At 28.0% G+C, this 23,073-nt stretch overlaps 2 protein-coding genes across 5 annotated transcripts in view; both read left to right on the top strand.

Annotated features, from left to right (window-relative positions):
* LOC126865494 (glycerol-3-phosphate dehydrogenase [NAD(+)], cytoplasmic-like) overlaps nucleotides 1–23,073 on the top strand; it is a 78,064-nt gene that overhangs the window by 34,073 nt on the left and 20,918 nt on the right. The window lies entirely within an intron of this gene.
* Nucleotides 152–22,900, top strand: LOC126865485 (V-type proton ATPase 116 kDa subunit a 1). Of its 4 annotated transcripts, none has more exons than XM_050618047.1 (11): nucleotides 152–532; nucleotides 2,626–2,931; nucleotides 10,072–10,184; nucleotides 19,741–19,867; nucleotides 19,970–20,146; nucleotides 20,531–20,743; nucleotides 20,823–21,591; nucleotides 21,667–21,899; nucleotides 21,994–22,210; nucleotides 22,292–22,463; nucleotides 22,608–22,900. In XM_050618047.1, the coding sequence occupies exons 1-11, from the start codon at nucleotides 416–418 to the stop codon at nucleotides 22,708–22,710; spliced, it is 2,547 nt and encodes an 848-aa protein (XP_050474004.1). In that variant the 5' UTR covers nucleotides 152–415; the 3' UTR covers nucleotides 22,711–22,900. The 4 variants fall into 4 exon arrangements, with proteins under 4 accessions (XP_050474004.1, XP_050474006.1, XP_050474007.1 ...); XM_050618049.1 differs by having other exon boundaries at nucleotides 10,099–10,184; XM_050618050.1 differs by lacking the exon at nucleotides 10,072–10,184 and adding an exon at nucleotides 11,191–11,243.

The raw sequence follows: 23,073 nt of genomic DNA on the forward strand, positions 1-23,073 counted from the left end.
TAATATAATGATAATATGTCGATATTTAATTTCATTAAACTTAATATTTTTTATAAGCATATTTTTTATAAGTCTCATGTTATAAGCAGTGGTTTCCTATCTTTCTAATTTCATTACTCTACGGATTGTCGCTAGTGTAGTTTCTGGGCGTTAACTAAAAATGCGAGTGGCAACGACAACATACCTTCAACTTGTGATTTATGCCTTACCTCGTGACTACCTTATTGATTACTTCTGTAATCGAAATCCGAAAGTTGGTGTTCTGTTAAATGTTCAGTGGATGCGGTCGCGATTATAGCAGTGTGATTTCTTAGTAAATTTATCTTATTCCCTTCGGTTTTACTTAAAAGTTTCGTTTCCTATAACGCTCGAAATTATTTTAACCTAACAATATCGACTCCTATTAGAATCAAATATGGGATCGCTTTTTCGAAGCGAGCAGATGACCTTGTGTCAACTCTTTTTACAAAGTGAAGCAGCTTATGCCTGTGTCTCGGAACTCGGCGAACTTGGCCTTGTCCAATTTCGAGATGTAAGTTTTTTATTGTTGCCGTAATTATATTTCTGAGATTTCCGTATACCACTTCTGTGAAAAATGTTCAATTCTTAAATTAATGAACAATGAAAACATACATGTTGAATAAGATATTTAGCAAAGAATTAACATTTTGTTATAATAGAGAATTATTTCTTCCAATCCTTTTGTGAAAATATGCAGACTTCAGATTCTATGTTTTAAGCATTATACTATTTTGTTACTAAGAATAGCATTTACGATGCATGCCACTTAATATAAAGAACTACAAATTTTGATACCAAAATCACAGAATTTGTATATGTGTATTGCATACATTTTATGTATGAATTTATATGTCACTTTTTCTTAGAAGAAAAAAGGAAGTTGATTTAAGTGACTTTGTCTCACTAGTGTAATATTTCCATTCCATGATAGGACTTGGAGACGATAAAGCAAGAATATATACATATTTAGAGTTTCAAGAATTATATAAATGGAGATATTATTGTATTTATTGATATTAAAGTGTAAGATCAAGGTATTGAAGAAAGTTTATTGAAAAGCATAACATATATTCATTTCAATAAAATGGATGTATTTCATTTTTTTGTTACTATGTCTATATATAAGGTCTAAAAGAATTAAATTGAAAACTAAGTCATTTCCTTTTCTTATGAGAAAAATATTTTTGCGAAATTTTACAAAAGAATGTAAAAAGTCGAGTTCTTAAGGAGCTGAAGCATGTCAGTCATGGATAACATTTTAGATAGTAGGAATAGTTATATTGTAATACAGGAATAAAAATTATATACAATTAATTCGTCATTTATTTGCATATTTGGTTATTACTTATTAAAAATAACTGATTTAGGTTCATATAGGTATGCTGATCCAGCAAATTCAGGTTGTACGTTGTAATTACAAAGATATCATTTTTTTGTAAGCATCATATTTTTTCTGTTATTTGATAAAGTATTAATAAAATGTTTCATAAAATTTATGTGTGGGAATCTTTTGCATATTTTGCTTAGTACAGTAATAAAAATAAATAAAGAGTGGACAAATACAATATTAAAAGAAAAGCCTTATAAATAATATATGTAGTATTTATGGTACAAATTCTTTTTTTTAACCGATTATCGATACAGTAGGAAATCGTGGAAGGTAATTGGAATCATAAACCTGATTACATACAATATAGCATAGTTAACATAAGTTATTAATAATTAACAAATAAAGGTAATAATTAAAAAAAGAACAGAAAATCGGATAATTCTACATGAGTAATAAGTAAAAACAATCAATGCAAATTTGTACAAAGTTTCGTTTTCGAATAAGATTTGTAAGATTTGAAAAAACTGGGTTATAAATTATACAAATAATATAGCATTACAGCTAAAGAGTATAGTATTATAGGATTACCTGCTTACTTCTATCTATATCTATATCTATGTTTGTAAATATTGACAGTGATATAATCTAAAAAAATACAGTAACTCTATATATTTTAATTATTTTTACTATTACGAATATTCTTGAAAGTGGATTTATCGTGTAGTGACTAATGTTTCATCCTATAAATTACGTAACGTTAAGCAACAATATCATTATATTTTTTTATTTCTCGCTACAAAAATGATTGTTTCGATAATATCATTTAATCGATAGGATTAGGAGATTAAAATGAGGTCAAATACAAATCCAAACGGATTATTTCGAATTAAATAGAGACATTAATTGTACAACTTTTTACATTATACAAGGCAAAATTTTTAATAATTTAAATGAAAAAGAAATTTATTGAAATATACAAGATATCTAGAAGTTATGGAACAAATCGAAGTGTGTTAATTCTTTACGCTAAAAAGATCGAAAAATCATAATTACAATCGAATTTGCTTTTGAGTCAAAATAAATGAATTTGATGCACACATACGAAGCTAGATATGTAGATATCGCATAGATCACATAGTATAAAAACTACTAATTTTTATGACACAACTAAAATTATGACTACTTTCTTGTACCAATTACGTATTTAGTTTAAGCCTAACGAAATAACATTTGGAGTAGTTTCATATACTAATTTAATTATATGTTTTGTGCAGCTTAATCCCGATGTCAATGCTTTCCAACGAAAATTCGTCAATGAAGTGCGTCGTTGCGATGAAATGGAACGAAAGCTACGATACTTGGAAAAAGAAATAAAAAAGGACGGTATACCAATGCTCGATACTGGGGAAAATCCAGAAGCTCCGCAACCAAGGGAAATGATAGATCTCGAAGCAACGTTTGAAAAATTAGAAAATGAATTACGGGAAGTTAATCAGAATGCGGAAACTCTGAAACGTAATTTCTTGGAACTGACTGAACTAAAGCATATACTTAGGAAAACGCAGGTTTTCTTCGATGAGGTAAGAATACCTTTTTTAAAACTTAAGCATAAAACACCGTAGCTTATAAATTATCTTAAATATGTAAGAAGTATTTTACATAGTATTGCATTTTTTCCTAACCTGCACGAGAAACATATATATAAGTGAAACAAATATCACTATTTATGAGTTCATTATATATATATATATAATTATATATATATATTATAATAATATACAGAAAGGGGCACGTAGTTTGGATTATTTCAATAATTTTGTAAATAATAACTTTCCTGGAAATTTTAATTCCAAGAGGATACATAATTTGAAGGGGACTCTATGACTACATTATTCAGTCCTTTCTAATCACTTAAACATACAAAATTTCAAGCATACTTTTAATTCTTCATCAAATATATTGCTTTTAATAAAGGATATAAGTAATGTTAATCGATATTGTAAATACATGACGATTCTGTGTTCTACTACATACTGCTATGGTTAAACATTAAATGTTTAACATGTCTGAAAATGAAGTGTTCAACATGATTGAGTTTGTTTTGGCATTGCCCGCATCTCTTGTAATAAAAAGGCGTTTAATTTCAATTGAATAAACATGGATGGTTCTTGTAATTTTGAAAATTACAGTGATAACAAAAAGTCATATAATGGAACATGCGCTCCCTGTTCAATTATGTAACAATCGTGTGAACCAATTTCCGTTGAAATCATTATTTATGAAGTTATCGAACTGTTCGCAGTAGAGTGCTTCGTCTTGTATATTTATAAGAGATTTGAATAATGAATGAAAAAAAAATGTGATGGGTAATTTTATACGATAAAATAATACGAAGGTTAAGGTATAATATTAAGGTAAATGTTTAAAAGTTCAGGCACGAAGTGTGTAAAATTCAGTAATCCATTAAATATCCTTGTCAATGGTGGATCCTTGTCGAATTATTGAATTTACGACGCTTTTTAACTGAACTTCTAAATATTTTTAACTAAAGCACGAAGTTCCAATCGCAATTCTATTGTTCCCGATTTTTACTTTATTGTGTCCTATGAAACTGTTTTTTTTTTTTTTTTTTAATATTTTTCACTTGTTGCATAATACTCTGTGTATGGATGTACAATTAATCGTAAAAAATAGGGAAATTGAATGTTCTTTATAATTAACTCATAATGGGGATAGCTTAGAGTTAGAATGGGCAAATTTTACTTTTAAAAGAATCTTTTTCTAATTATCCTAACTATCGCGATTGAAGCCATGGAATATTCAATTAGGACATTCGCGTGTGGTTCTATGTAAAAAGAATTTGGACAAAATTATTTCTAAAAAGAAGAGATAATATTTATCTAGTTATCTGTGACAATCATCAAAATTATTTTCTAAATTAAAAGTGGTATTCGTGTATCCTATTTTTTGCAATACATTAAGCACATATAAATTCATATTTTACTGTGCAACTGATGTTATCAAAAAGACGCATCAGATACATGATACATTAATGATACATGAGAATAAAATGAACACAACGAGCATATAGATTTTATTATCTCAATTTTTTTTTTTTCTGTCAAGGATGCGAAAAATTATCCTTCGTCCTTTTTCTTATTACAAAACGCTTCTGGTCATTAAAACATATATATTCTAAGCTGTTTTTTAAATGCCTTTTTCCGCAAAAAAATATTAATTCACTTAATGTATTTACTTCTTGACACCGAATAATATCTTAAAAATCGATATTCTAGAATTCATATATTAGCATATTTATTTATAAAAGTTTAAGCTTTATATTATACACACACACGCTTACACATTAATTAGTTACACACTTCATACAAGACCGGCAATGAGATAATTTATTTAAAAAACACAATGAGTTTTGCCTTTTGTCTTTCGACACCATATGAACAATCACGATGCTTAAACTACTACCTTTTTGTTAATTTTTATAATTTATAAATTTTGTTATATACATATATATATAATTTAATTTGTCTAAATAATGTCTAGATAATATTTATAAACGTTTAGTATATTAATAAGTGGCAGTACTTTTGGTACGTATACAATTTTCTAGTATTTTAGTTCACATAAATGTAATGCTTCAACTGGTATAAATAACTCTATGATCAAGCGTAATACGTGATATTGCATTATTGCAATAAATAATATATAAATGTTATACAAATTTCGCTTATATATACCGCGCGTGCGATGACAATGCTTTGATTAAGAAAAACGGTAAATGGTTATTCGTTTAATAGCCTACTATTTATTTTACTACTCAGTATTTGGAATAATTATTTATAAACTTTGATCTGTAATACAAATTGATGTTTAACTTGCTACTAGTATTGGTCCATAGATAAACTTCCGTAGATAAATATCCATATAAACAAATGCTTTCATGGTAATTTTTGCTGAAAAGTTTTATGGGTACAAATGTAAGAACAAAATTACTCATTAAATGAACGGTTCTTTAACGTATGCAATGGATTAAAGTGCATGATAATGAAGATTGCGTAATTTGTGTTTGACATCAATATCATCTGTCGTAATTGCTTCGCAATTTTGTATAACGGAAACAAGATTATTTTACCAAATACAAAATAATAATCATAAAAATGAAATTCTAATGCTATGGACATGAAGCTGTTTTTGTTTTGTATTACTAATGGTACTATTGAGTGATTTTAGGACTATTAATGTGTTAGTGTTGCCAACTAACCAAATTGCAGAATTGCAAAGGACACAAGTCACCGTATAAGCCCTATCTCCCTGGTCCTTTATATTCCTATTATTTTCATAAGAAATTTACGAATTTCCAATATATTTTATCATTAATTGTTTCGTCAAACGTTTATGGTTGGTTACATAACATTCATTAAAAACATGTTGAGTCGGCACGAAATTTTTGAAGTTCCCGGGATTCTTATTCTTATAAGTTTTAAAATTAAGTCGCCTTATTTTATGTGTGTGTATATATCTATATATATGCAGGATGCCCCTGAAGTATGTTGATTGCTTCTTTAAGGAGGATAGTAGAGCAAGCAAACTGCAATGAACAAATTTTTCAGTAATATTGCAATGTATTGATAAGAAGCTGTCAAATACGTTAATGTTTAGCATTAGTAACATTATGTGACGTACTGTGAAACAAGTGGTTTACACAGGCACAAGAGAAATTGTAAAACTCCTTATAATTGCTAGTAAAACTTCTAATACACTGTAAATGTATTACTAGAAAATAATGTATTTATGAATTAATCTAGTTTACCTACAAATCTCCTTAAAGGAGATAATCTTTCTCAGAGGAACTGTGTATCTTAATAGGGTAATTAATCATTTTTAATGAAATTAACATAGAATTTTAACATAAATTATTAATTTAAAAAATACTTTTTATTGCAAAAGATCTGTATGATATAATTTATGATGTAGCTAACTTTAACTATTAAATTTGTAATTTGCTATTTTCTTTATGTGTAATGACTTATATTGTAATCGGTTTCATTAATTTTAAAACTTAATACAAAATATATCCCATAGTCCATATATTCATAGCAATTTTATTATATATACCATTTAAAACGTGGAAAAAAATTCAATTAAAAAAAAATTAATTTTATATTTATTAGACTTGTGTTGTATGTACAAAGTATATTGTATAATTGAAAGTACAATTACATTTTGTCAACAAATAATATTCTGTTTCTGTAATAGAAATCCTTCACTTGTACATACAATAAATTGTTTAATAATGTATATTAATTTCTGGCCAGAATTTGACGATATAAGTGAATCTTTATGTAGCATTATATTGTAGGTTTCCAACTTTTAATAGAGGGTATCAACTTGGTGCTTGGAATGTTGAACATTACAAACTAGCATGCATATGGGTAACTAGAGAATGACAATTTATTATATTTGAAAAGTCCAAAATAATATCCTTATCTAATAATCTTTTTGCATGAAGCATGTGAAATATTGTAAATATTACATGTATATACAGAGTGTCAATTTGAAATGTGCATGTGAAAAAATTTTATAGGCAAAAATTTCCTATGGAAAAAGAAGGTAAACCTGTATAATTTTGCTAAAATATCTTCTTTTTCATCACAGAATGTTGAAACACACATTTTACAGAAAAATTAAACGAGGTGCAGTTAAACAGTACATATGTATTAAAATATTTCTTATTGTTATTTACGGTCGAAAATTATTATATTCAATCTCTGTTCCTCAGATTATTTAAATATTTTTAAACATTAATAAGCTCATTCAAATAATAAATAATTTCAATAAAGCAGCGACGGATGTACGAATAATGTATTTTATATTTAAAATCGACATATATATGTATATAATGTTTGGCAACCTTTGTTGTTATCCAAACGATGCATTCAATGAATTAAATATTGGGGAAACGATATAATGGAAAGCAGTTTCTTCTTAATTGCAAAAAGATTTAGAAAGATATACTTTTCTATAGAAAATACATTGTACACATGCAATATCGCATGTGCAAAATATAATTATATTGTTCTTTTCAAACAGAGACGTATACTTACACCTCCTGTCATTTTGTGCATATAACAATTAAGATGATTTAAAGTAACAGCTGCTACTACTGTTAGAAATGCCTAAATATTATTTTAGTACATTGTAAAGATTTCATATATATTTCATTTATTGTTTTCGTGCATACACATACGATTTATGATCGTATATGTATTTTAAGAGTTAAATGGTATTTGAGGTATTGTGCAACATCTCGGTCATTATGCTCAGCATCGTACTGGCAGTGTTCTAAATTCAATCAAACTCGTGGATAAACATTATCATTTATTGATATTAATTAAATTATTAAAATATTGAATATATTAATAACGTAAATTTAAGAAATGTTATTATTCTAAAGATACAGATTAAGTAAAAATATTAAAATATCACTTTACTCGTTATTACTAAATTTCATATAATGATTTATATTTCCTCTGTGTATGTGGATTTTGTATATTGTATCGCGTATTTTCATTAGGTCAATTAACCCTTTCACTACTATGAACATAATGTTCACGTTTGCTAAAATAATTTTCAGTAAAACATGAAAAAATATTCAAGATTATTTATATAAAAATATAAAACATGTAAAAAAAAAGTATAAAAAATTTTACATCTGTAACATTGTTAATTAGATAATTTAATATATAAACCAACAAAATTGCTATCAGAACAACTCTATTAAACGGAATATGTGTATGCGTTAATAGTATGCGTTTCATACTGCCATCTGTAGAATATTGTACGAAAATCAGTAGAATATGTGTCTTGTACAGACATTACATGTTCCGTACAGACATAAGTTCAATAGGCTATATAAGTAGAATATGTATATCGACACAACGAGTTCTAGCGAAAGGGTTAAGCATTCCATCATTTTCTATAAAAATTGATATGTACATTCCGTTCGTCCTTAAAATTTCTGATGAAATTCTTTTATCATTTAGGGAAAATTGGCAGAATTGTTTGCGTTTTATGTCATCTCTTGTTGCATGTAATATAAATCTAAAATTTGTGTGATTTAAAAATTTGCCAAAGGTTGAACATATATTTTTGTTCATACGTGTTAGGACATCTCTGGAAAAGTCATTAGGGAATTATAAACATTTTAAAGAATTTATTATTATTCTATTTGGAATCATTGATTATAAGAAATCCATATATTCAATATTTTGGTTAAAAATCAACTATTTATAAAATTAGATAGTTTTCTTGTCCATGTACGATATTCTATCGTGATTATTTTTATTTATTGCAGTATATAATTTGACAACAATAAATATTAATTATTTAATAAATCAGATTCAGATTTTCGATAGACTTTTCAGAGTTTCCTATTTTGTCGTAACACCGTAACACTTAGAAATAATTTTTTTTTTTTACAATAAATTTCCTGTTGTGTTTTGAATTGCTATGTCGCACGAATACAAAGTTCTGACCAATTAATCGTGAAAATGTGGCTTAATTAATAAGATCTTTAATAAGATCAACGGTGTCCTAATACTTATGAAAGTAATGTATGTTGAATTTTTTCGGTATTTACCATGCCATAGGGTTTACATCTTATTATTTTTAATGTTTATGAACGCGTATTGTGTAACCTTAATCTCCATTTTGTAAGAGGATGTTTATATTAGTTGTTGATGCTGTTTGGTATTTTCCATCATATATTCTTGCAGTATTTCTAGAAATGCTATCGCAGAGGTCATAAAAATACTTTATTGTTGTTAGTAAAATGTTAGATTTCAATTCTTGTAGGTTTCGTATTTTCGTTATTACATATTAGCAGCCATTTGATATCGATGTTAACTGAATAAAAGCACTCATTGAAAATATCTTACGATCATCATCTTTATTATTTTACTTTGGTTTTATTATTTTGATACGTGTAATAAAACATACTTTCAGAGTTGTAATTATAAATACGTTTACTGAAATGGTAAATTATGACATGTGCCACTAAACTATATTTAAATTTATTTATTAGAATGATTTACATAGAGTACATATTTTGAGTATATAGTTCGCAATTTTTTTAAGGAGATTAAGGAGATGTTCTTGATTGATTTCAAGTATACTGTTGAACATTTTCTATTTGCTATGATTCAGTATTGCTTCATCAACATCGATTAATTATTATTTTTCTTAGACAGTAAAAATAAAAAAATAATTATAAAAATAATAATACAGACGAAAATTCTTAATTCTAATTATACCATACAATTTGGTCAAGTAAAAATTAATACTACCATGACATATGGTTCTAAAGAGATTATTTTTGACACACAAAGTAACAAACTTTTTTACACATTTTAGCAAATACTATTCATCACAGCGATGAGTTCAATTTTTTTGACATCCTGTATTATATATAATATATACAAGAAGTACGAATTATTTTATATATTTACTTTTCTTTAAATAAATTTTTAATTATCGATCATATTGGAGCATCCCAATTTTTATCCTATTAAAAAAAATTGAGAACCGCCATCCGTGTACAGAGTGGTGAATTGAATAAGTATGTTAACAAATGGTTAAAAAGGAAAATAAAAAGAAATAACGGGAGATAGGGCAAAAGAGAGGTGACATGTGTCTGTTGCCAGGCTGAGCATGGAGGTGTCGTGTCGCAGATGGCAGACCCCAGCCGTGAGGAAGAACAAGTCACTCTCTTGGGTGAAGAGGGCCTCCGCGCTGGCGGCCAGGCTCTCAAGCTCGGGTAATTAAATGTGGTGTAAATTCGAATAATGTAGAGCGTGATGATTCGCAAAATTTCGCATAGCAAATACTGAGTATATACATTATGATTTATAGTGCAAGTAAAATTGTATACAGAGAGTTTTATTTGTTTTTTAATATTTTCGTTAATATCTCTGTCACTTTTTATGTATTTATAAACTTTCTCTTTTTTAAAAATTTTGTAATAATACGTTTTTCCAAAAGTATTTTGCTTTTTTTAATTTTCATGTTTGTAAACCTTTCCTTTTTTTTAATTTTTTATTTTTTAAAGTTACTTTATAATAATCATATAATAATCATTCGTCTACTGTCTTATTAGCTTGGAGGTATATAAATAATACTGAAGATGTTGTGCACACGGATACAAGTTACTTTAAGTTAGAATTCATTGATTGTAATACTGACTTTTCGTAAGAACTATTCGTGTAAATGTAAGTAACGGAGATATTAAAATAGTTAGGGTGACTTAAAAATCTTGAACAACTCTAAATCGTTTCTTCTTAGAAGAATAATAATATCGCAGTATATTAACTCGTAATAAATTAATGAATTATACTAAAAATACTATATTTTGGCCACCTAAATCACTCTAATAAGTAAATGCAATAATCATTGTGGAAGGAACATAATCTTTAATTTGAAATTTGGAAAGAAATCCTTGCGTTCTACATTTGAGACACCAGTGACTAAAAATCATATTAGTACGACATAAATGTTCTATAGATTTATCTGTGATTTAAAACTCCTACTAAATTTTTTTATTTGTTTTTGAATTTTTGAAATATAAAACGAATAGTGACCGCTACAAATGAATTATTAAATCTATGGACACATTTGTACATATATTTTAATCGAGTTAGAATTTATTAATCCATAATCTGCAAATATTGCAGAGCTTTTCATCAATGTTGTCTGTGCTATTAGGCTATATATAAATCTAGATTTAAGTAGAAGGCATGATGCGTCAGTGTGTTCTGTGGTTACAGCACCTGTATACTACGGCAGACACCATAGGATCACACTATAGGAATCCCCTCAGGCAAGCTGTTATCAACCGTTATTTGCATTTGCAAATCTGTTTTGCTCAGTGTTTTTTTTTTTTTTTGTCTGTAGTTACCTAAAATCCTTTAGCTCAGAAAGAGCACTAATATTACAGTCGTTGAAACATTTGCTAACAATAAGTCTTACAGAGACCATAATTAAAAGCACTATTAGCTTAAAAAAATACATATAAAAATTTATTATCAGTGGCAATATTCACGTGCTTGTTAATATAGGAGCATTTATTCGTTGCTTGAAAAAAAATGTATTGATTTATGTTAAAGTGTTACGATAACAATTAATTTATTAATTATAAACTAAGAGATAGAGAGTTATATGGTGTTGCATATTAAAATTTGAATCAAGTAGAGTCTAAGATGGAAATAAAATAGAAATGAAAGTTTGAATGATCTAGTATGACAGAACAGACAAATCAGTATTATTTTCAGAAATATTCAATGTTAATTTTTTGACCTTACATCATTTTTATTAATTTTCTCTTAAAATAAAGCGATGACCTGATCCGGTTATCATTCGATAAAATCACCCTGTTTATATATATGTTTAATATGTGTGTAGTATATATATATACAGATACCGAATAATAAAAAATATATATATGTGTGTGTGTGTATATATTACGATACATTCATTTAGTTATATATGTACATGTTAAGTAATTTTAATTTAAATCTTGCACAAATTGAAATACACTATATGTAAAATTGTAAATACATCTGCACATGTATATACTATGTCATTAATAATACTAACATCGTTTAAACTCTGCAAAAAGTATTGCTTCTGCCAAATATATACCCGGAATATCTAATACGAAGACTTATGTTTAATCGACGATATTTGATATCGATTTATTTAAGACTAATTCCGTATAAGACTTCATTCTTTTAATTGGTAATAAAAAGGAAAGATAAGAAGCAACGAGATGTATTTATCGACTTTATTTAATATCATTTTTATAGATAAGTGCACAGCGAATTATTTTTTTCAAGCATCGAAATGTGAAATTGCCTTATTTTTACGGTTGCGTACATACAATAAATTGAAAAAATAAGCAGTAACGCTCCTTTAATATTAAAACATTCGGGTCCGATTTAAACAAGGAATTCGTAGCAAATTTTGAATCTTAAAATCTTTTTATCGTAGGTCAATAAAACAAACAGAGAACAGAATCGTGGTAATTTCATTCTTAATATTCGAAATTAACTTTTGGACTGACTGAACTGATATAACATGACAATTGAATAAGACATAGCTGTACAATTTTTAATTAATTTTTATTTTAATATGTACTTCAAGTTTTACTTTTAGAAACTTTTCTTTTCTCTATACATTATACTATCAGTTTTTACAAAGTTACTTTTTGTAATCTATTATCCCAATTAGTAAGAATTGTTTATTTGCACTCCGTAGAAATGAGAGACAATTATAAAGATTATTGCTTTGGCGACTTTAAATGCTCTTTAAAGACAAATGCGACTGTTTGCTTAATTAAATAACATTCACTTATTTATCAAAGTCTCTAATTCTAAGATGTGTGTTAAATTGTTACTGAAACAAGTTAAGTTAAAAAATACACTATATAACAGTTGATACAGTTTGACGTTATTCACATGTAACATATGTATTTAAAAGTTGGTTAAAACACATTCAAACTGTATCGAATATTCTGGTAACGATAACAATACTGAAATAATATATGTGAGTCCATTCATTCATTATTTATTTAGCTTCAACGTGAATAACAGTAATGATGATAGTGTGGCCATGGGTATGTATAGATGCGTACGCTTACGCGCCTACACGAATATCAAAAAAAGAACCTTGATGGTTTCTCATTTGAGAATTCGATTTAAAAATACGAGTAAAGTTAAGAGTCTGGCTTGCAACACCGTTATTTAAACATCCCAATCGATTACACCTATTGTTGTTGGCAATAATTTAAGGTGAGTCGTAAATTCAACTGGTGTCAAATATTTATATTTCGTGATTTCAGATATGCTCAGTTTGAAATTGAGATTTAAACTGTATTAAATAGATTAATCTGTTCGTTGAAAATAGTCATGCAATTTCAAGTAAATATTAATGACTATGTAACAGCAATGGCAACCGTGAAGTATTTTAAAGTAAACGTTTAGTTGCTACTCATAATTTTCAATACTAAAGTCAATCCTGTATTTTTAATATTTTACGAAGATCGACAAAAATGTTTAAAGTTGATATTAATAATTAGTAGATCCGTTCTATATTCTCTATATCTTTTAATAAGACTTACGGTGAAGAGACAGAGTTTAGATACTCAAGCAAAGGCAACTTACGCTGCTATATCGTGGTGGGAAAGCTTTATTTAAAATTCTCGTGAACACAAATAGTCATCAAATATTTGTCCAAATATTTATAAATTTATAAATGGCCAAAATATGTTTGGCCATTGTTCATATGCTTCAACTAGATTTTGTAATAACGAAAAAGCACTTTTTGTGCATACTGTTTGGTAACTTTTAACTTATTTAGTTCCTCACCTCTAGATACAGCTTTGTTATGAGTTTCTTATTTTAGTAATATTAAGCTTCTAGAAATACGTCTGACGTTTACTATTCTATCATAGCTGTAGTTTTTACGCTTACAGATTGCCCCACCACAGAACTGCTACATTGCCATGTCTGACATATAGTATGTACTTCGTATATAGGCACATACATGGCTCTAAAAGTGAAATCTCACTTTGCTTGTCCTTCTATATTTAGACACAAAGCTCATCCTGTCGCACACTTTTTGGTATGTGATTGAATTTACAACTCGTATCTCTTTAATATTCGTCTTTCATATATTTGAAAAATCTAAAATAGTAAGATCTAAATAGTAAACAAATTATATAAAATGTAAATGATATGAAGCTTATTATTTTAAAGCTCGTACGGCACGTTAAATACATACAATTATATTTAAACCAAGTTTTGAATTCGAAATGCTACAAAAGGCTTTTATTAACCGGACAGTGTAATAACAATATTTAATAATGCATTGTGGTTGAATGTTAAGGATGAAAAGATCAGCAAATTTTGTAGTTTCGTTATTCAAGCAATTATTTCAACCAAAAGCATACAACACTAAGAGTAGAATTCGTATAATTGGAAATCGATTTAGTTTATTTAAACGACTATTTATGTATTCTCGTATATAAATGCATGTATAAATGACAGTAAGTTTGGCTTTGTGGATTCCAAGAAGAAGTAGTTCAAAATAAAACATTAATTAAAATAATTAGAATTAATTTCATTTCATAACTTGAATCAGTTTGTTCCATAAATTCATCCTTATCCCTCGATCTACAAAGCGTCTGACCAGTTATGGACGATACTACTGTATATGTATATTCGCTTATCGTATATTATATGTGTATATGTCGGGAAGGGGTAAATTGGTAAGTAGTAAGCTTCTGATATGTTTGTTTTGCATGCTATGTATTGATTCTTATGATTATTGTTTATTCCTCGAAACCTAATCTAACAGCATTTAACAGGTAACAGAAACCTTTCTTTATCCAACCAAAACAGGCAGATCACTGTATTTATGCTATTGTATTACTCGCACTGTAGGTTATAAAACTTTCTGTTCAATTTTATACCTGAATTTGCTAAATGAAAATCATAACTACAAAGGAAACTATAAAACAAAAATAGTATATATACAAGACGACTCATTTTGATTTTTGTTACCCACTTCATGATTAACTTATTTCGAAGAATATATCGAAGGGTAACCAAAATATGAGTTTTAGAGTTTAAGGGAAGACTAAAATAAAGGAGAACAATGATTTCTAAAAATAAATACGTTTCTAAATAAAAGTGTTGACCTGTATAAATGTAAGATACATGTATATTTTATCGCGCCTAAATGAATTAAATTGGCATTGTGGCCGATTTCTAGAAACCTTCTAAATATATTTAGTTACAATCTAATATTACTTGAACTTTGAATGATATAACTACATAACTAAAATTATTTTCAAATTATTTATTGAATAAGAATCGTTGTGTACATGATATTTCTGTATTTCTTCTTTTTTTATTTTTGGTTGTCTTTCCCTTTCTTCTTTTCTTTTCTTTTCTCTTTCTTCGTATATTCGCCCTACGACCTGGTTAATTCAATATTGAACCAACTGTTCTTGAAATTAATTCGAATGGATTTTCGAATTCGTACTACCTAAGTTACGTCATAAGTAAATACATATGATGTTTCTTACAGAGTACCATCGCAAAGTGATAATCGCTAATTTTTATGAAATTCGGATATAAAATGGTTTCTCAATAAAAATGATATTCACTCTTGAGGTTACGAAACCTATTTAGCATAATACTAAGCCAAACAATTTTCATTGAAGCAAAAGTTGGAAATTAGTGATTATTACTTGAAATTCCACTAGTCCTTAGGCCATAAACAAGATTTATATAAATAAGATTACATTTCGTCACCATCACAAACAACATTTTTTCCCCTTCAAGTTCCTATACAGGTCTAAAAAAAGAAATTTATGGACGCATGATTCATTAATATATGTATTCAGGAAGTAACAATTACAATTAAATAAACAATAAATTCCATTTTACTCAATATTGACATTTATTCTAGAAAAAGAGAAGCAGGATCTTTTCAAAGCTCAGAATGGTATAGGAAGAGCAATTTATTTACAAAAAAGTTTTCAGATTTCATGAGAATTAACTTAATTATTTTTTTTTTTCTCTTCACATTTCCCACAACAAAATGTCGTAAAATTCTAATAAATAAAAATCATCTAATAAATACACGTAAGAATAGTTTACTACCTAATTTGACATAGTGCCATTGAAGACAAGAATTTACATTTACATAATTGAATACCTCATTGTGACAATAGAAAAGCAATAAAATATTATTTATTACCTCAAGCGCACTATTATCATAAATATTTGCTTTTCTATTTATTTGATGTCTCGCGGTTTAATGATGCGACTGCGTTGAATTAACGAGGTCATTTTGTATTGATGGTGAATTAATAATTGATATTTAGCATAATTGATATTAACAGCTTCAATATATAATGTAACACTGTATAGTAATTCATATTTAGTTGAAAATATAACCGATTTAAGATATCTTTGTAACCTTAAAAATACTTCCTCTGGTCTTATTATAGAAGCAGTTACTATACATATCTCGCAATTTACTGGTACCCACCACTACAGACAAAAATTAAGAAATTGAAATTAATCTTTATGGTAGAATACACTACTAAAGTACACTACTATTAGTACACTACTAAGTAGAATGTATATTATGCTAAAAATCGGTCGTTATACTCTTTAACAATTATATTATTTTATTCCTTATACAAGGAGAATAGGCTCGGAAATATTTATGTAATATATGATATGATATGATAATGATTTATATAATATGATCAATATGATATTCATTTGAAGTGTAACATTATTATTAAAAAATGTATCGCGTGGTGGAAGAAATTATATTATCTAAAACTGAACACATTTGATCTATTGCTTACTAATTGTAAGAAATATTAGTGCCTATTGCTGCTTGAAAAAAAAAATATATATATACATTCAAAGCAATTCGGTTTCTATTTCTGCAAAATTGGAACCAGTAAATTTCCTAAAATACGAGCCATTAAAGATATCTTTAATCTTATTCCTGCGTGTGTAAAACGTAAGGGAACTTACGCAACAACAATATGGCGTTGGAGCATTATAGTGATGTCTAGTGTGCTAATGTGGTTGTGTCTTGTCTGTTGTGTCGTCAGCAAGAGCACGCAGGCTTGAATCCTACCGAGTCCATGACACGTGCATTGATTAGTGATGATAATATCGCCCGCCAGACTGCCCTTGGTCCTGTCCAACTGGGGTACGTACTCCTACTAGTAAATCCTTCCCATATCGTTATTATATCCTTCTAAATTCATTCAATACGATTATATTAATAATTTTATCATTTTTAGAAACTTTTATATCTAGCACCGTTTTTTATCACAGAGTTTCCAATTGTATCTAGCCAATTTTAAACGGCTGTTTTATCCGTATAAGGTGTGCAGGATGAAGTCAGGGTGGGTGGTATGCAAACGATGAATAAACCGAAAATATGGAATAAAATGTTTTCTTGATCTCACATTCGATTCATCGAACGTGAGCCACAATGATTGACTCTTTAGCTTTCTTTTAATTTTAGTTTGTAACTACTAAGCGATGAAAATATCATAATAAACAATAATTGAGAATTTTTTAACAATTCTGTACATAAACTTTTTCAAAACTGTAAGATTTATACTGTATTTTGAATAATTAAATTCGCTATCAAGATTGCCATTCCTCGAAGAGTAGCAACTATATATAAAAAAATTTCTGTATTTTTTACTTTCGAGTCATTTTTATACATAGAATTCCTACCTGCCCGGATCATCCTGTATGTCGCAACCTAAACAACCTAAACATAATATCGTAAATGTTTTTGTTACTTTTGAAGTCGTGAAAAGAAAATTGCTTAACAATAACATCAAAGAAATAAGAGTAAAATTATATAGAAGATGCTTATTAAAAGTTCAGATTGTTTTAGCCACATTAAACTTTTTTAAATAGCCAATAAATTTAAATATGTTATAGCGACTTGACGAGTAACAGGAATATTTAATTATGCAAATGGGACATTTTCTGTAATAGGCAAATGTAATTTGGTCAATTTTGCTCATGCATATACAAAATGATTATGGTCAGCATTTCCAGTTTCTGCAAAATCGTAAGAATTATAGAAACATTTGTTAATAATGATTTTATAGCTTTCAAGGAATTTTTACTATAACTTTAACAACTTTATGATGGTTTGAGTGTCTTTTTATGTGTGCGTAGAAGAGTTCTGTAATATGCATATACACTGTTTACGTAAATTCAACATGATCATGATCCAAAGTATCTTATTTCTTTTTTTTTTTTTTTCATCGTACACTTACAAACTATATAATTACTAATACAAAAAAAACAAACATAAAATAATATTGAAAAATATGAATTGAAGTACAAAACAGATGATCGTTGAAAAGTAAATCGATTTTCACGTGAAGAATCAAATAAACTTGCACACTGTAATTTTTATACATGTGTGTTTATGTGTTTACTAGGATAAGTCATTTTTTTATACCGAAATCTTTTTCATTTTGTTCTTCAGAATTGTTTTAACCCATCAAATAATTTTTTTAATATTTGAGTTTGATCGGAGAATAAAAACATATACACCCTTAATATTTTACATGTAAAATTTTCTGCATTCTATCAATACTTGTAAAAAGACTTTCAGCCATCTACAAATAAGAATCATCCATAGAGCTTATACATAAAACTTACTATTTTTCTTTAACACGATACCATTAAAAAATAGTTTTTGCATGTGAAGTATTTTACATTGTATTGTTTTATACTTCTCGAAATACAACAACTTTCTTTACTATAATAGATTTCTGTCTCTTTTTTTAACAAAACACACTTTCTGTGCTCCCATAATGTGGTATTCAATTTTATCATTTCAATCATATGCATGTTGTTTTATTTCAACAGTATATACACACATCTAATTAGATTAAAGTTTAAATGATCATATTAAAACTTAATATGCAAACTAATCCTAATTTATTTAATAATATTATAATAAACGCTTACTAAAAGTCACCGCTATAAGACATATTTTTTCTTTCTTTTCGAATATCGTCCGTGGTTATCACTTTTCATTTGGGCGCACCAAACTTCTTTATTTCGAAATCTCAAGCACATACAACATTGGATAAGATTATAAGCCATTCGTTTAGTACATTTTCATTGAACATATGCTATTATTGTTGTTGCTATCATTCTTATTACAATCATTATTCCCATTATTATCGTCATTCCTTCATCATGATGACATTATTATCACTATCATCATCATTTTTATTGTTATTTTTATTAACATTTTATATACATGTATACATAATGCGTTTATTGAATTTTATTGTACTCGAAAATTATGATATATTCATATATGATGAATCAAGCAACGTTTATGACTAAAAAGAACCATGGCTACAAAGATCATCATTCTTCAACAATAATAAGGTTAAATAACAATTAATGAATTTAAGATATAAAAATATATAAACGATACAGGTTGAAAGTATAATATCTATATCGTAGTATATTAACCTTGGAAACTCATATAACTTGAGCAATATATGGCGGCATACGATATATGCATATACAAACGATTTTCAATGTAAATCGTTGATATACATTATTATTACGTTCATGTTAAATTTAAGGTGTTTTAAAATATTTATACATACGCACAAACATACGTGTATAGTGTATATGTATAATTAATGGTGTCATGTCTTTATTTTCATTCATTTACAATTTTTCCGTGATACGCGTATCTTACTAAAATTATTCTTTAAATAGATTCGTGGCAGGAGTTATCCTACGAGAACGTATACCAGCATTTGAACGTATGCTTTGGCGAGCATGCCGTGGTAATGTATTCCTGCGTCAAGCAGAGATTGAAACCCCTTTGGAAGATCCTTCAACGGTAGGTCTTCTCTTCTACATCCTTATGATATCGATCGTCTTTAAAGATTTTTTAGCAAATGTAAAAATGTATTTAAAAAAATATATTGTTGTGCTTTTTTAGGGAGACCAAGTCTTTAAGTCTGTATTCATCATATTCTTCCAAGGAGATCAATTGAAAACTCGAGTTAAAAAGATTTGCGAAGGATTTAGAGCTACTTTATATCCTTGTCCCGAAGCACCCGCTGATCGTCGTGAGATGGCTATGGGAGTTATGACTCGAATTGAAGATTTAAATACAGTCAGTTACTTCCTTTTTTTTAATAATAAAAATATGCCAGAGTTAGCGCGATATTTATGAAAACATTGTTTATGGTCTCACCGTCTATCTTGATTACAATAGATGGTCAAAGTATTCCCTGTATAGACTTCTATACAATTATACAATTTTAATTACAGCGGAATTTTACGCTATTTTGTTACTCTACAATTCTCCTTTCATTTTTATTAAACATTCTATTTACTTATCATCTCACATTTGGTGATACATATGAAGCTACTTCTGAAATTATGCGGAATAATCAAAATACTATATATATATATTTGTGTTATTTTTATATATAATTTAATTTATATTTGTGTTATGAAAACTAACCATATCTCTCTCTATCATAATTCAATATAGGTTCTTGGACAAACTCAAGATCATCGACATCGTGTCCTAGTAGCCGCTGCAAAAAATATTAAGAATTGGTTTGTGAAAGTTCGCAAAATCAAAGCAATTTATCATACTTTAAATTTATTTAATTTGGATGTTACGCAAAAGTGTCTAATCGCTGAATGTTGGGTTCCTGTGCTAGACATTGAAACAATACAATTAGCATTGCGTCGTGGAACTGTAATTATTTATATATATTTTTTAAATAATTCCACATTGTCATTTTTAACTGAAAATTTCATAGAAATGTATATTTTAGGAACGAAGTGGAAGTTCTGTACCACCGATTTTAAATCGTATGGCAACGTTTGAAGATCCGCCTACTTATAATCGGACCAATAAATTTACCAAAGGTTTCCAAGCTCTGGTAGATGCATATGGAGTAGCTTCTTACAGAGAAATGAATCCATCTCCTTACACTATTATAACATTTCCATTCTTATTTGCTGTTATGTTTGGTGATACTGGGCATGGCTTAATTATGTTTCTCTTTGGTGGATGGATGGTATTAAAAGAAAAACCATTGGCTGCAAAAAAATCTGATAATGAAATTTGGAATATCTTCTTTGGTGGTCGATATATCATTTTTCTAATGGGCTTATTTTCAATGTATACTGGACTTATATACAATGACATATTTTCTAAATCATTAAATATCTTTGGGTCATATTGGAGAATCAATTATAATATTTCAACGATAGTCACAAATAAGGAGTTGCAATTAAATCCTAGTGATACAGAACAATATTTACAAATTCCATATCCTTTAGGAATGGATCCTGTGTGGCAATTAGCAGAGAATAAAATTATTTTTCTAAATTCATACAAAATGAAAATATCTATCATTTTCGGAGTCATACATATGTTGTTTGGTGTGATAATTGGTCTATGGAACCATATGTATTTCAGGAGACAGCTGAGCATAATTTGTGAATTTGTCCCTCAGATAATTTTCCTAATATTTCTGTTCCTTTACATGGTATTGCTTATGTTTATTAAATGGATTAGCTATGGTCCTAATAGCGATAGTAAGTAATATGTTATATGTAATACAAACATATGCTATAATATTATTATATTATGATACTTATTATTATTTTTAGACACAGACCCAGCACATGGACCTTTCTGTGCACCATCAGTATTAATTACATTTATTAACATGGTATTATTCAAGCCTGGTGTTGCACCAGCCAAAGAATGTAGCCCCTGGATGTACAGTGGGCAAAATGGATTCCAATCGTTCCTCGTTGTAGTAGCTGTTCTTTGCATTCCATGGATGTTATTGGCAAAACCTGTTTCAATGATGTACAATAGAAAGAAACAACATTACCAGGTTACATTTCAAATTCATCATAAGTATTTTAAATTCGTGTTTTTTAATACATATAGATAAACTTCTCTTTTGTTCTCCCTTCTTTACACATTAGTTAAACAATCATGGTACAGAAAATGGTGACATAGAAGGTGCTGTTGATGCTATACAACCAGTAAGTGGAATTCCTCAAGGAGGTCACAAAGAAGAAGAGGAGGATATGAGTGAAGTATTTATTCATCAGGGCATTCATACCATTGAATACGTTCTTGGTAGTGTATCCCACACAGCATCCTATCTTCGTTTATGGGCCTTATCTCTTGCCCATGCACGTAAGTTTAAAAATTAATATGTTTATTGTTCCATAATTTATAGCAGATATATTTTACTAGACATTAATTGATTATATATAGAATTATCAGAAGTATTGTGGAACATGGTAATGAGAAATGGGTTAACTCAAGAAGGTTGGTCAGGAGGTATCATTTTATGGGCTGTATTTGCATTTTGGGCTGTTTTAACTGTCGGCATTCTAGTTCTTATGGAAGGCTTATCAGCTTTCTTACATACACTTCGACTTCATTGGTATGTTAAAAAAAATGATCGTTATATTTAAGAAATTTCTATATTACTATACTATATTATACTTTAAGGATAATATAGAATACAAACTACCTTTTTAAATAAAATACATGTTTTTCTGACTAAAAATTTAATACTTTATTATAGGGTCGAATTTCAAAGCAAATTTTATGCTGGACAAGGGTATGGCTTCCAACCATTTTCATTTGAAATTATTTTGGATGCAGCCCAATCTACTGCAGAAGATTAAAGTATATTGCTTCACAATACAAAGTTTCACTTACTCCATATACTATCAGTGGACTTGTTCTTCATAAGTATAGAAAACATAAAAGTAATAATATTATGACATTTTCATGTCAATAGAATTCTAACAAGTCTCTAAAGTGTTATCATGTTAATATTATGTTTAAATAAATTAAATAATTTTTATTCTGTAATCATGTTTCAAAATTTATTTAACGTACTATTTCTATTATGTGCAACAATAATTAAATTTATATTTAATCATATTTTTTCATTACACAATTAAAGATTGCTTGGAATGTTGTAATTCTTCAAAGAAACTTTCACTAGACAATGCTTATGGAATTTACAAAGATATAAATGGTAT

This window comes from Bombus huntii, chromosome 5 (assembly GCF_024542735.1).
Source record: "Bombus huntii isolate Logan2020A chromosome 5, iyBomHunt1.1, whole genome shotgun sequence".
Taxonomy (NCBI): domain Eukaryota; kingdom Metazoa; phylum Arthropoda; class Insecta; order Hymenoptera; family Apidae; genus Bombus; species Bombus huntii.

What these genes read in the sequence shown, in the direction of transcription:
- LOC126865485 (XM_050618047.1), top strand. Translation starts at nt 416, where the DNA reads ATGGGATCGCTTTTTCGAAGCGAGCAGATGACCTTGTGTCAACTCTTT. An exon ending in GAATTGAAGATTTAAATACA is followed by an intron (nt 20,147 to 20,530) that starts GTCAGTTACTTC and finishes AATTCAATATAG; the next exon opens with GTTCTTGGACAAACTCAAGA. An exon ending in GAAAGAAACAACATTACCAG is followed by an intron (nt 21,900 to 21,993) that starts GTTACATTTCAA and finishes TTTACACATTAG; the next exon opens with TTAAACAATCATGGTACAGA.